At 31.2% G+C, this 15455-nt stretch overlaps 1 protein-coding gene across 2 annotated transcripts in view; it reads left to right on the top strand.

Moving 5' to 3' along the window:
• LOC111027453 overlaps positions 1-10295 on the top strand; it is a 47174-nt gene extending 36879 nt beyond the window's left edge. For both annotated transcript variants that reach the window (XM_022305836.1, XM_022305837.1), the window contains exon 9: positions 9851-10295. In XM_022305836.1, coding sequence (XP_022161528.1) covers positions 9851-10145 — 295 coding nt within the window. In that variant the 3' untranslated portion in view covers positions 10146-10295. The remainder of the gene's footprint in view (positions 1-9850) is intronic.
• Positions 10296-15455: the final 5160 nt, after the last annotated feature.

Consider the following 15455-nt stretch of genomic DNA (forward strand, 5'->3'; position numbering starts at 1 on the left):
CGGAAAAGCCCTCCGTGGTTTTTCGTGCAATTTACTAAACCGTTTGGGCTCGGAGACTCGTGGTGGGGCTGTTGCGGGTTCGAAACTCCTGCGGGGAGCGTGTTACACGTATATTATGTCTATATAGCGATCTCCTCCCCACCACATCGTATTTCCCCTAGTCGTGCTACATTGTAAGTACGTTATAATGTTACATAACCTACAGATTAGTACTATATATATCGTGACTACATATACGCCACAGTCTCGAAAACGTTATTTTATGCACGTCGTAATGTACCCCACATGATTTTGCACGATTTTAATTCTTGGGTATGCACATATATTTTCTATATTTGGGTACTACAGTTATCAATATTAAAACACGAGTCCTCTGCATATTAAAACGATTACCTTCTCGACGAAGAAAAGTCCTTAAAATATATTGCAGTAGGCACTTATTATATATATGATATGATATCAGTATATCACCATGTAAATAATTAATAGATGATATGTAATGTTATGGCACCTGCAGCCTACCTGTGATAAATATTATCGAAAGTATTTAAATTTAGAGTGCTTTATAGGTTTAGTCTTTATAAAGACTAGACCAACCCCGTATACTTAAATACAAAACTGTAAACCCCGAAACTTATGTAGGTATACATAGTTTAAATTACATTTTCTGTTAAAAGCGATAATGTTCCAACTTTCAATTACTTTGAATTACAAAATCTTTATTGTGTATAGGTAAACCTATACATAAGCTATATTACAGGCACGTTTTATGACAGTGTTATTATTACCATGTATACGGAGGCAATGTGTAACCTAGTTACCAATTATATTACACTTAAAACTTACCGCAAACCCAAAACTTATCAGAGATATACGACAGCAATGTAAATATATAGGTATTATATAATATAATATTATAAGTCTTTTGTCTATAGTATATGCATTTTTATTTACGCAATATATTATGCATTCAAAGGCTATTACGGGTCATTTTTAGTAATTCATTCAATAGAAAAATTTACATCGATGAAAAAAAAGTTGTGGTATTCAGCTGTGAATTGTGATAGTTATCTTTATTTATGAGGCCAAACAAATTAATACGATTTATGAATTCAATTTGATTTTACTACTGCGGACGTCGGGTGTGTTCAAATGTATAATGAACTATCTTTTGAAAACTTGGTAGAGATATCATATATTGAACCAACGAATTAAGTGCCTATTATAAGAAATGAGGAAAATTGTGGTTGTATATTATATATTATTATAAAGCTTTATTGGCTAAAGCATCGGTTATTAACTTATTATGAGTTTTTATTCTAATCAATTTAAAACCAACTATAAAATCGGTTACCTATTTATTAGACATTTTATGTGGCCAAATTGAAAATAACAATAAATAACGACGTCATATAAAAATGATTTTAGCGTGATCTGGTTGCATGTTGAGTTGTGGTCACCGCTCTTAAAAATGTCTTGACCTCATATAGGCATATAGCTATATACTTTATATAGCTATATATAATTAGTATATACATTATTTAATGTCAAAAGACCAAAGTTATTTTGGTGAAAATAATTTGAATTCTACAATGAGAGCAATTTTTCAAAAGCCATTATGTGGGACGTGGGTCATTTACTCTAAAAACCTACCTAAAAGTACTATATAGATCGTTTATAAAATATTAAAAGCGACCTTTAATTTATTTTTTACTGCTGCTATATTATTATAACTTTATAAATATTTAACTACAATATATGGAGTTTTCAATGGCAACACAAATAAACAAAGATATTATGCTTTGATAAAGAAAAAAAAATATGCTTCTCTTTTCAAAAAAAAACTCTATTGCAAATAAACCGCTATAGGTAGTAGGTATCTACATTTTTATAAAACTACATAATTATTCATGTATAACAAAGTATATTCTAAAATTCTAAATATAATTTACAAATATCCAAAATCAGAAAAACTATAATATTTACTTGTATAATAATTATTGATTTAATATTTGATAAAATTAACTAGAACCCGCTCTGATATACAACATTAATTCCAGTGGCGTGCCTGGTAGGAGATTATAGTTATAACATCCCCCCCCATTAAAATTTCCTGGCACAAAGCGCTGATTAATTTAATAAATTAAAATATATAATTATAATATCATATTGATAATTTAAATACTCAATAATCTCGTTCATAATGTAATTCAATTACTATAAAAATATTTGCATTACTAGCACCTAATTTTAATTTAGTTAATGTGTAAGGTTTTCAATTATTTTCCGTCGTTTAAAAACCTGTACAGATTTATACGCTTTTACCGGATCTTGCACAATACTGATTACTTTAGTATATTCAATAAAAATCGATGGTTTAATTATAAAATAATTACTTTGCCAATAACTAGTATATAGTAAAAATGTCAATGAAATACAAGGATTTCAAGAAGTGTGAAAATTAATTAACATTTTTTATTGTTACTAAAAAACTACTGTCGTTTTTTAAAATTAAAATATTGACAACTTTACTGTTCGTAACCTATTCTCTCTACAAAATACAACTAATAAAACCTTGTTGATAATTGATGTCATTAAAATTTGTAATTCTTCCTAAATGTTCTTGTTACATTGATACTAAATGTATATTGTCTATAACATACTTAAATGTATAATTTATATTACTGACTTCCCCTCAGATATAACAAATTATACAATAGAGTATAGGCACCTAATAAAATGTGTGTATATACCATCAATCCTATATTTCATGTAAATATGATTAAATCTTCCTAGTCCTACTAAACCTGTTGTGTCAATAAACCCGTATTAGTACAACACGCATTGTATAGTACAATATATTATACATGATAGTTGGATAGGTAACTAATAATATCATATATTATTCCACGAGTGTATATGATTAGATATAATTTTGACATTTATAAATTCCTATATTATATTTTGTCAATTTTTTAATTTTTCAACTAAAAAATAGTATTAAAAAAAAAACTTTTGTCAATGTTATAAGAATTTGTTCTGTGTGAATGTCGATTTGAATAACTCATATCACATATTTAATTACACCACCATTAACAATCAAGTAGACATTTGATCACTCGACTCGTTTAGAGCACATTATTTAGTAACTGTTATGGTCATTTCGATATTTTTTCTTCATTATTTGTTGCAATTACGAACGAAGCCATGAGCCGTGTCAAGTATTCAACCGCAGTATTCTGTGCGACTATGCCCTAGTTATCGAAACCGTCGAGTGTCTGCGTGCTTTTCATTATTTTGTTTTTGCGTTTTTATACGTTTCTCGTATTAAAGGTGTCTTAGACAAACATGATCTGCGAGCTAGTGTGTAAACTACTTCTCATTGAACATTACTCGACGGTCTTTGAGTTCATCATTTATACATTATATATATCTATATCGTAATCAAAATTTAACTCGACAAGCCTTAAGGTGTATATGTTCGAGTTGCTTGCTTGTACCATTAAAACGCGCAAACTTTTATTATTTCCTTTGAACGGATTATACGTTATTATATTGTACATCGTATAATGTATAGTGTACAGTGCCTGCCTGTATGGCTGTATGCCTGTATGTATGTATATATATATTAAAGTTTATATAATATGCAATATTAATATATATAAAGGTGGTATAATGTCTTTTTTCAAACCACAATAGAGTATTCCGTCGTAATGATACAACTCCTTTTGTTTCGATTACGGGACGACGCCTCATCACCTTGTATACACCGTTACAGCTTATAGTAGGTGGGTATTATTTCCAGAAAAATCCATTATAGTTTGTAATGTGGTATCTTCCTATACTTTGTACGACGTTTATTATTCGTACAAGGTACAATTATTATTATTAATTTCGATGTATACTTCATATTTCATAATATTGTTATGTTTTTTATTGTACAGCATGATTCGCATATATTATTGCTAATGGTATCAATTCTATAATATTCGAATAGTATGAGGAATAAAACGATATTAGTACAATTGCTCAAGAAATACAGACAACTATTCTAATTAATATCTTTAAGATATATTAATATCCCAAATTTGACCACAGCTTACTTTTTTCTCATTCTTTTAAACTTTCGTTAAATGGCGCCTCCTTTCTGCACTCTCAATAATAACTCCACAAATTGTGATATCCTCCAACTACTTTTCGATCGGCGGTAATTGCCACCACAGCTGACCCACGTGTTCTTTCTTTTTAACTCTCCAGAAGTCTTCTTCAAAACTTAATACATTTTCTCTTCCCGGCAACAAAATATTTTTCTTCTTAATAATTCTTTCTTCAATCATACCAGTAGTGTTATTTAATTTATATGAATTTATATTTTTCTAATTAATGTAATAACAACCTCACCTATTTGTTATTTACAGAGACTAATTATAGTAATTACTATATAATTTTTAAAAGTCTAAATAACGATACCAATAAATAATAATAATACAAATCTAACTATAATTATAAATATTACCCCGAAACGTCGGATGGCACTGTACTATTGTATTATAATATATTATTCTCTTATTATTCTCATATTATTATACCTAGCATGCAGCTATATACATGCAAATATAGGCTATTATATATTTATATATATATAACCTAATGCTCGAATATCCGAATATATTATAACATATACATTATATGCGCAGATGACACAATATATATTTAATCGATTGTGTAAGACTGTAAGCAGACCCCTTTATCGTTTCTCATGTCGCGGCCTTAAAGTGCATATATATACGTTAAATACGTACATAATATTATTTATTATAGAATAGTCAAGGAATCAATAGGTACACTCGCATATAATGTAGGTATGTAAAAAACGATTAATCTAGGCACGTTTAATAGTCATAAATGTGCGTAGCCTTTTGCCCGGGTAGCAGTATACAATATATGTTTATGCGAAGTGTATACAACTGCAGCGCAGTATCATTAAAATACATTTAATACAATACGGTTATGTAACAAGAAACCCTCATAAAACTCATTTTACTATATATATTTTTTTTTTATTGAAACTTTGTTGTACAATTAATTTCGACAGTTATTTTATTATATATAAACATGTTTTTTTTTTTTATTAAAAATTAAAATCATTATTAAAGTTTATAATTTACAACCAGACATTAGGAAAAATAAGAGATCCAAATAACAAACCATTGGGTTTCAAACAGTTTTTAACTATATTAAATATCACGTTTATGTTTAAACTATTAATTAAAATAATAATGAATTTTGAAAACACTTTGAACAGTTCGTTAAGTATTAATGTATTATAGTAGGTATTAGGTTTGAACATTAAGTAAATATACAGCTTAATAAGTTACATGCGTTCAATGCAACTTACATTATACCTACCTATATGTACGGCGATGGTGAACAATTTGATCGGAGGGTAGAAGTTAAACGTTAGACGTAGAGTTATTTATAAGAAAATTGGGTGATGGGGTGTTGGGGAGTTATACAAGTAGTTAGTGACAAAGAAAGGAACCATTAAAAAGTTGGGTGATATGTATAATTATAATATTTTAATTTACTATAAAAATGAAAGAAAATTATTTTATAAAATATATAAACTAAATTATTACCCAATGGAGTGCACCTAATTTAATTTTGTTTTCAATAATTGTATTTGAATCATACGACAATTACTTTTTTTAATTACTTTCAAAAACACTATTAAGCATTAAAACGTATTCTTTTTGTTTTTATCGTTTCCAAAGAATAATAATTAATAATTGTGTACTATACCAATGACATGTATACATCTATATATCTTTGTATTTTCATTTCTGTCATGACTGTGTACAAGTCCATAAATTCTTGTAAAAATATTTCACTTTTATTTAGCAGATTTAAAACCCTATATTTTATAGTAACATTATATTCTTGTTTATTTATTTTTTATTCCACGTTTCCACGTTCAGAATGCTGTGGACGATTTATCGAACAAATATAATTTATCATTATTTTATTTTGATTTATTCAGGATTTACTCCTCTTTGTGTTTTGTATTTTAAGTATTTATCGTAAAATCAGTGAAATACTCACAATAAATATCAATCTTCAATGCTACATTATTACTACGTAGTGATTGCATTAAATTGATTATATAAGTACTTACCTAATTAATATGATCAATAATCAAATAACGATAAATTCGAACTAATTCGGTTCATACAAATTTAAAATAAATTCAAATTGCCTTTGTGTATTCCAGTTTCACATATTTATTATATTTACTACAATTATTATAATAAGTTCTATATGTTGTTTGGACGCATTTCAATAAATACTTTACCTAATACAGTAATACCTTTAGCCTGTAGGTAAAATAATATATTTAGGTATACAGTATACGTGTTTACTAAGTGAATTATAAGATCAATAATTGTAGTGCTCACTAGTGCCTACACAATCTAACCGCGTACTACATGCCTATAATTATACTTAATATTTATTCCATTTTATTTTTACAATGTTTTTGTGAGTGATAATTGTTGAATGCGGGGTAAATCGCGTATCGTGTCTAACCCTATAATCATACACATTTAATACTTTTGTAATTCCCTAGGTATTACACTGCTTAAACTTAACATGACCACGAGTCAACGGTTTGTTCTCTCTCAACCTGTCAAACGTTTGAAAACGCAAAATATGCTTTTATTTGTTTCTTCCGTACCTATATAAGTACATAAGCCACCTGTAGTAGGCGCTTACGCCGCCGCAACGGCTAAGACTGTTTGAAAATCCGTTCTGTATAATAACAATAATATGTGCGTAGGTAGGTATATATAAGCTTTAATATTTAAAATATGTAAACCACGCTAATTCGTTTCACTCAGAAATTGCTCACCCGTAGTCATACCTACCTTCGCTTTCAAACGCCCTGCGGAGGCAGATCGATGTTTATTGTTATTTATTCGCGTCACGAACGTAGTTACGTAAATAGACGATTTTGTTGGTGTAGATCGTGAATTTCAGATGGGCTGATGCGCTTTCGACGTATACCGTGGACCGTGATGTACCATGATATTGTGTTCGACAATAACGCGTTAGGTCGTCACCGTAATTGCTGCAATAATATAATCGTAGTAGGTAGGTATCTAATGTTACAATATTGAATTCAAATCGCGTACTCACGCATAATCGTGCGCTCAGACGAAAATCGAGCTCGTATAGTTATGGTTCAAACTGCAGCGTCGGGTGAAAAAGAGCACTGGAATTCGACTCGGGAAAAATTTGGTCTTTAATGAGTACCTATATAGGTAACGCATAATATTGACTTATTGACTATATTATTATATTACAATATATCCAGACTAGAGTGTAAGGTGCGCAAACCACCGCCGCCGTCGGCACGTTTATAAAAAATAAGGATATACTCTATGACTGGTGGGTAAGATGAACAATAATATATACTATAGGTCTTTTATAGTTTATTCTGTGAACATCTATTCCGAGAAAACCGTAGTATTTAGAAGATATAATTTACCGTTTTCGATTGCAGTTATAATTTGATTTACATTTGATATCGCCGTGACGATAATTATTATTGTTTAACTTTAATATACATAAGAACTACACCGCGTTTAAATATACTTTGGTCGTCTTATTTTTTGTCTCCGACGTCTAAGAAGGACTTAATAGGCGTGCGCAGGATTTTGTGTCTATATAGTGCAGCACACATTTTTAGCGCGTCCGATAGAACAATAAACAGCCTACTTATTACCATTTTCCGGGGCCAGACCACAATGTAAGGGGAACGGGGGGCAGTTGCCATTTTAAGAGCGACATTGTTGCCAAGTAGTTTAACTGTTGAAACCCGTATCATTAGGTACTCAGGTGGGGCAATTTTATTGTTGGATCTATGGGGGTAATGGTCCCATTCCGTCCCTTGGCTAATGCCCTGCTTATTACTTTAACTATAATAATTAATTATAACCCTCATTGCGAAATAAGTAAAAAAAATATAGGAACCTACTCATATGTCATTCGATATTTTGATTATAGAATTTAGTAAAATGTCATTTTGTATTAATATTTAACATACTACTAGGTATAGGTTATAAATCGATTAGGTATAATTATCATGCATCACTAGTAATGGCGGCTATGTCGCTCTGTGCTGATCGAATGGTTATCGCCTGTAAATATAATTATATGTGCAATATGTCATACCTATTACACGCGTGGTATAAGACATATCATAGACTTCCTGAATCGATAAATAATTGAATCATTTTTCATTTGATCAACATTAAATTCATATTTTTAATTAAATTTAAATTCAATGTATTTACTATTATTCACACTACGTAAGCTTTCTAAATAAACATTTATTGGACTACTAAATCCAAAATTAACTGTCAGGTACTCGGGTGTAGTGAAATAGTGCTTTTTATATTAAAAATAAATTGCAAGAGAGCACGGGTGATATAAATTAACTCGGCTGGAAATGAATTATAGGTGTAGGTATACTCCCAAAGTCTCGACACTATATTATTATAGTCTGTAAGTACCTACATTTCTTTTTATATTTTAATATATACCTATTGGATAATCTATACTCAAATTGTTATTAAAATTATTATATTTTATACCATCACGATACCTACGCAACACAATATAATATAATTATATGCGCCAAACGTGCTCGATTATATACACATCAGTTCCCAAATTCGTGATCGAGTACTCGTAGTCCACGTGCCTTTCATTTTTTCAATTATCCGTGAATAAAGTCAAATCAAATGATAGTTTTTTTTTATTTTCAATTGCGAATTCCCTAAAGAAATCTTTTGATCAAATTTTTGTTTTGAGATGAATTAGTTGTACCTGTTGGTATACCCTAATTGACGGACTGTGGCATTTTTCTGCAAAGGTCTGATTGGCTTATACAGTGTACAATGTAAATACGTCAATGCGCGTGGGGTTTACATTGTATTATTTAATATAGCTTTTTTTTAGTGAAAAACTAACGGTATGCAAAACGTTTCCCTAAATTTGTCATAATTTAGTTGTGTTTCCGTTGTACTTATTTTATAATCAACTACGCCATATTTAAGGAAGTGGCCCTCAACTGATGGTCATTTGACTCATCTCAAGTGGTTTACAATATTTTAATTTCAAAAATACATTAATTATGCTGTACTTAGGTAACTTTATATTTAACATAATAAGTAATTAGTATGGTAAAATTGTAAAAAGTGGTTACTTACCTACTTTCCTCTATTTTTAATTCAAACATAAAAGAAATTATAAGAATACAAAATTTAAATTTGAATTACCTTTTGTAACTAATTTGTCTAGTGTAAATATATTTAGTTTAAAATAGTTTTCCACAACATTTACGTCATTAGTTATTATACATTATTTTATTTCTAAAGTTATGTTGTTATTTTTCAACATATTAGTAAATTGGGGGTGTTTGGGAGAAAAATTAATAAACGGTTTGTGGTGGTAGAAAATCTTGCAAGAGTGATTCGTTTCTTGATTTAAGTTTTTCACCACTAATTTAAGAAGTATTCTGTGGAAAATATGCAAACATTACAAACCATACAAAGTACAGACTTATATTTTTGTAACTAGTACCAAAATTGTTGACTGTGAATTGTTACGCAGATGATTTTTTGAAAATGCTGGCGTATCCATCTAAACCAGAATTTGAATAAATAAATAAATAATTAAAGGCAAAAATGAGCTTGAGCAGTTGAGCATGCTTGACGAATAGCCTTGTACCTATCCATATTGAAATACGTATATTATAATAACCTGTGTGTGCGTTTTCTTTCAACAGGTGGATCATAAAAACCGATTCGGAGACTGGCTCGCAGGTATGTTTCGGCGGCTCAAACAGTTCGGTGGGTTCGGTGAGTGGCGGCAGCAATAACAACAACACGAACTGCAATAGGGACAGTGACGGTTGTGACGGTGGGACGGGCAGACCGATCGGGAAATCCGGAGGAGGGTCGTCTTCGTCCGAACTGCCGTCCATCGTCGAGCGGAACGCCAGGATCATCAAATGGCTGTGGAACTGTCGGAAGGCGAACCTACAGCAGACGTTGTTGCCGCCGACGCCATCCTCGACTTAAAACGAAAAAATAAACCCGACTCCCCCTCCCCCTATCACTACACCCCACCCACAGAGCGATCGGCTCGCGGTTTCGATTCTGGCATAACTTACTACCTACTTATACAGCAATAGGTTACCTATATAAGTTATAATCTCCACGACTCCAAAATATATAGCCGTAGTGTGACCGAGGTTTTCATAGTATAATATATATTTCGTAATACTATGTACCTACCTAATTTAAATTTTACAATAATATTAAATACGTGATATTAGAAGAAAAAAATTACTCTTACGGATTAACCGAGTACTTCCGTCTCATAACTTATTGACAATATATTTATTATATTATATTATAAAATATTAAACTATATAAATACATTTTGAATTAAATATTATATATTTTATTTATTTATTTTAGATATTTCGAATTTAAGTAACCATTTTAAAACATATTTATATATACATATATATATATTATAATATTATTATAGGTTTTAATTATTATTGTTATTACCTACTATTTATTATTGCTTAGTTATTTTGGCTGGCATCAATACTATAATGTATAGTTATTACTTATTAATTTGTAATTTAATGTAATTAATTTTTAGAATTAGAACCAAAATATTCTAGTCTCACAAGTTGAATTTTACTATATGTTATCATGTTATTATTGTGCGTGTTGGATATTACTGTGTGTTTTGATTTTCTTTTAAATAATTTGTATTATTTTATCGTTGCGCGTACACGCTATTTTAGATAGGTACTCAATACACGACATCATAATATAATCAGCGCTTGGATTGGATATGAAATTAGGAAGGGCCGGATGCAAAAAATTAAAAAAAAAAAATTGTACTTGTCTGTAGTTATTTCAAATGTCTCATCGATTTTGGATATTAATTAGAATTTAGAAGGGGTGTTCTAAAATATTTTTAGAAAGTTAGAGTTACCCCTTCCCCACTTTCCCAGCGACCCATCCAATTCAAGCGCCGCGTAATATAATAAATTATTGTTCGACTTTTACGTTATATATAAACAAATTATAATACAACTTGTGTTGTGCATTTTCCTTCGTGTAAACTATTTTATTCTTGTTAAAAAATGTATGCATGTACACTTAATATTCTGTATAATATAAATTATATTGGGTACGATAGCATCCGCGACTACTTACGTTGGACGTATTTTTTTTATGCCGTTTGTTTTCCTCAAACTTAACGTACGAGAATTCCATAATTCTTCGATACGCAACGATTATTAGGTGTGCGCCCGTGCCCCTAAATCGCATTTGAGTTTTTGTTCTGGGGGGGGGGGGGGGGTTATTTATTATTTGTTCTTCGTACACTCGTACACTCGTTTGATTTGTTTGTTCAAACGCTCAAGACCCGCAATAATCCTCATCGTGTGTGCTCAATGCTTATTATACAGGAATATAGTCCGCCACTCGTAGACTGCGGCAACCACGGTATATATATATATATATATAATAAAAATATCTACTTTATGTTGATATATATATATTTTTTATTTTATTCGATGATATAAGTACCTACTGGCTACTTCTTCTTTAAGGGCATGCCACATTTATCCCGTAATTTATTGCCTGGAACTAACTTTCGGAAACGGTACTCTCAGTAGCTTTACCAAACGTCCACAATATACAGAGAAGAACTTTATGTGGTGTATAGTGCCTACTATAATATGTTATATGGCGTTGTAAAATTATTTATTAAAAAAAAAAAAAAAACGTTTTTACGCAACAACTTTTGTGGCACCGATTATATCCGATCAACATTAAAAAACTTTGAATTGGTTTTTAAATATGTATTTAAAATTAAAATTAAAAATATATATTTAAATACTAGTTCAAAGTAACCGAACAGTGGTATCATGGTAGTATACCATTGCTGGTTGTAACGTATGATATAATATAGAATATTATAGTAGAAAAACGGTTTGGCAAAAAAATTAACCACTGAGCTATATACAGTCATAGTTAAAAATGCATAGGTATCCACGACAAGGAAGACAATATTTGCTGTGTCGTAGCGTTTTTATTTTTTCGATACCATTAATATAAACAATTTATTACTATTGTTTTAATATCTGTTATTTATTATGTTTGTATTGAACTTAAATGACTTGTTGAGTATTAATATTTAATAGTATAAAAAAATAAAAATGCAGCGACACAGAAAATATTGTAATCTATTCTACGTATATCATGCATAGTGTATAAATTCCGAATTCGATTTATTAAAATGTCAACTGTGCCTGGGTGGTATTGGTTCTCTTTTGCTTGTGAAACGGTTTTCACAAAATAATATATTCAATTGGCATAGGTATACTCTTAAAGTGGATTGATACACTTGTACACCCTGTGTCTGCACTACCAACTTGACCAAAATATTTCATAAATACTACAACGCATCTTTTTAGGTTATTAACTTTTAGGTAGTTATGCCATGCGTATGATGTACCCAGTTCGAACGTACCTATCCATGTCTCGGATTCCGATTTAGGACTCGACAAATCTTTGAATAATTAAAAAAGCAACACGCTAAGCGACGGGTGGCTGATTACACCTATAGGAAAATTAGAAGACGTACACCGATGTCGTTCGGGTTTTTGGTTTGTGAATTCCTGGTACTGAAAATCGAAATTGAAAAACTATAGAGGACGTACACCGATGCCGTTCGGGTATTTGGTTTGTGAATCCCCGGCACTGAAAATCGATTTGAACACCTGCACGTGTAAGTGCCCACATTGTCTATAACAGTATAATGTTAACGAACGAGTTTTTCATAGACACGTGCCATATATATTACGAAATTCGTTTTTATAATCGCATAGAATGATGATCGGGCCATTTCGAAGATAAAACACCACACGCCTATATACCTACGCGGCGAATACCAATACTCTTATAATATTGTGTAAAACGAAAGACAAGTGACATGTCTTCATTATTTATACGAAGCGTGACTGCGGTCGATACTTGTCAGGGCAGCTGCCAGCTGGGTACAGGGACACGCTGCTTCACCGTACCGTCGCGCCACCGCCAATAATTAGCATATTAAATTGCCTTGTTCGAGCGGAAAATTCTACAGCTAGTGCTCCCTCCCTCGTTAGGACCACACACTTATATATTATGATTGAATGTGCTTCATATGGTGTACAGACAGAGAACGTCGGTTTGGAAATAATGTCGTGAAAACTGAAAGCCGTCTGCCGCAGACTACCGACTACCCGCGATGTGTGTAAAAATTAATGAAAAAAGTTCTTGAATGGGTACGAGACGTCGGCGGCGAACGGCGGTTGACAATTTTACTGTTTTGTACCAGCTAGCAGTATACGGCATAATATAATAATATTAATCATCGAAACGGCGTAGTTTATGCGCAGTTTATGGTTATTCCAGCACAAATGGGTAATTAACTCGGCTTTGTTGTCGTTATAATACGCGTGGTATGGTGTAGACATGTATTTTGTGAACATAAAAAGAACATATTTCACTGGTCCGAGTTACAAGTTAATAATTATAATACTGAGTAGGTACCTATGTAATAATGATATTATATGTTTAATGAACCGACTTTATGTCCGAAGACTATGGACCACGGTGATGCGGTTTTCCGAGTTAAATGATGAATAGTACTTACCTATAATATAATTGTATATTATACTACATTATATGGGGCACCATCACAGTGACACATGATGTTGGAAAATCTTATACGATCCTCCTCCTAAATTTGTATAGTTTAATGATATGTTATGCTCTGTAATGCAATCATGCACATACATGTATGTTATTTTTGATGTCAACATTCCCTTTTCCCAGCAAATACTGCACCATAGTGCACCGCCACATTCAATAATCCAAACGGTGCGTTATTGCTTCCGCTTCTGACGCCACTCAATCACTTTGGAGTTGAATGCCCCAGTGCAAGTTCGTTAAAAACTAAGTTTAAATAAAACGAAAATTGACCATTGGCCAACGTCTCTACGCCAATGGATACGCAATTCACAAACGCCTTGGGCACGGATACGGATCCAACAAAAACATTTTTGCCAATGTAACGACCGTATACGACTACAGGACGTAGAAAACAATCCCTTTTTTAAATGAATGTTCACAATGATTGTACGCAGTACAGCGCAAGGGTCAACCGGTAATCTCATAATAATGTATAATAATTTCTAAAAAAAAAAAAAAATAGTCATTTAATAATTCACAATACTAATCGTGAATAAATACAATAGGTGTTGTAGCTTATATACTTAATATTAATGTAATGAGATGACCGGAGACCAGTGGTGTATTGGTACGGATACGCGGGTATACGCCGTATACCCGTCAGCAGATTTTCGATTTTCGGCGTATACCCAATGTAAAATATCATTTTACGGGTATACGCTCTTAAAATAACTCGAAAACCAATTATTCATAGGAAAAATTGTTATTTTAATATAATAATGAATTTTAAATTAAATTTATTAATAACATTTTGAAAAATAGATGTTATTAAAATATTATGTAATATTACCAATATGGAGTATGAATGCTCAGTCCATGGTTCTCAACCTGTATTATGTCATTTATAACGCGCGGCAAATGTGTTTCTTGCGATGTTATGTTTTTGTAACCACTGATGTTATTAAGTGTTTATCAGGCTATGGCCAATTAAATGGTTTATGGTGTTTATTTATAGATTTATTTATAAATTATTGTTACTGCAATAATGGGTATTTTCCTTCTTGAATCTTGCTATTCGAGTTTACGACTTATTGTACTTATCGTAGTATCGTTTGACAAAGAAGAATGAATACTAGTCGGTTCCATTGATGATCAGTGTTAATTTTAATATTATTATATTAGTAAAAATACTGAAAATTTAATAAAGAAATAAAATAAAAATAATATAATATAAGAGATTAAGTCACCTAATTATTGTAATGATTATTGACTACGAGCGAAGCGAGAAAATTTTTTTTTGGTAGATTATACATATTTTATTAGTGCGTATACCCATAAATATATTTACCAATACACCACTGCCGGAGACCAATATTGAATCGCTAATTATTTTATTTTTTACTTTATTAGTGTACACACATATCGCCACCACATTTTATCATGACGCCGTTTGTATCACAATAAACTAGTGTCTGTTATGGTACTTATAAGATAAAATATTATGATATTATTACTTGTACCAGTTATATTATGTTTGCAGGCTTTGCAGGTTGTACACGATAATTAATAACCTACTTGAAATATGATACTTAGTTATGCACACCACGCACGTGGGGGGATTTC

The sequence above is a fragment of the Myzus persicae genome, unplaced genomic scaffold (assembly GCF_001856785.1).
Source record: "Myzus persicae strain clone G006 unplaced genomic scaffold, MPER_G0061.0, whole genome shotgun sequence".
Taxonomy (NCBI): Eukaryota; Metazoa; Arthropoda; class Insecta; order Hemiptera; family Aphididae; genus Myzus; species Myzus persicae.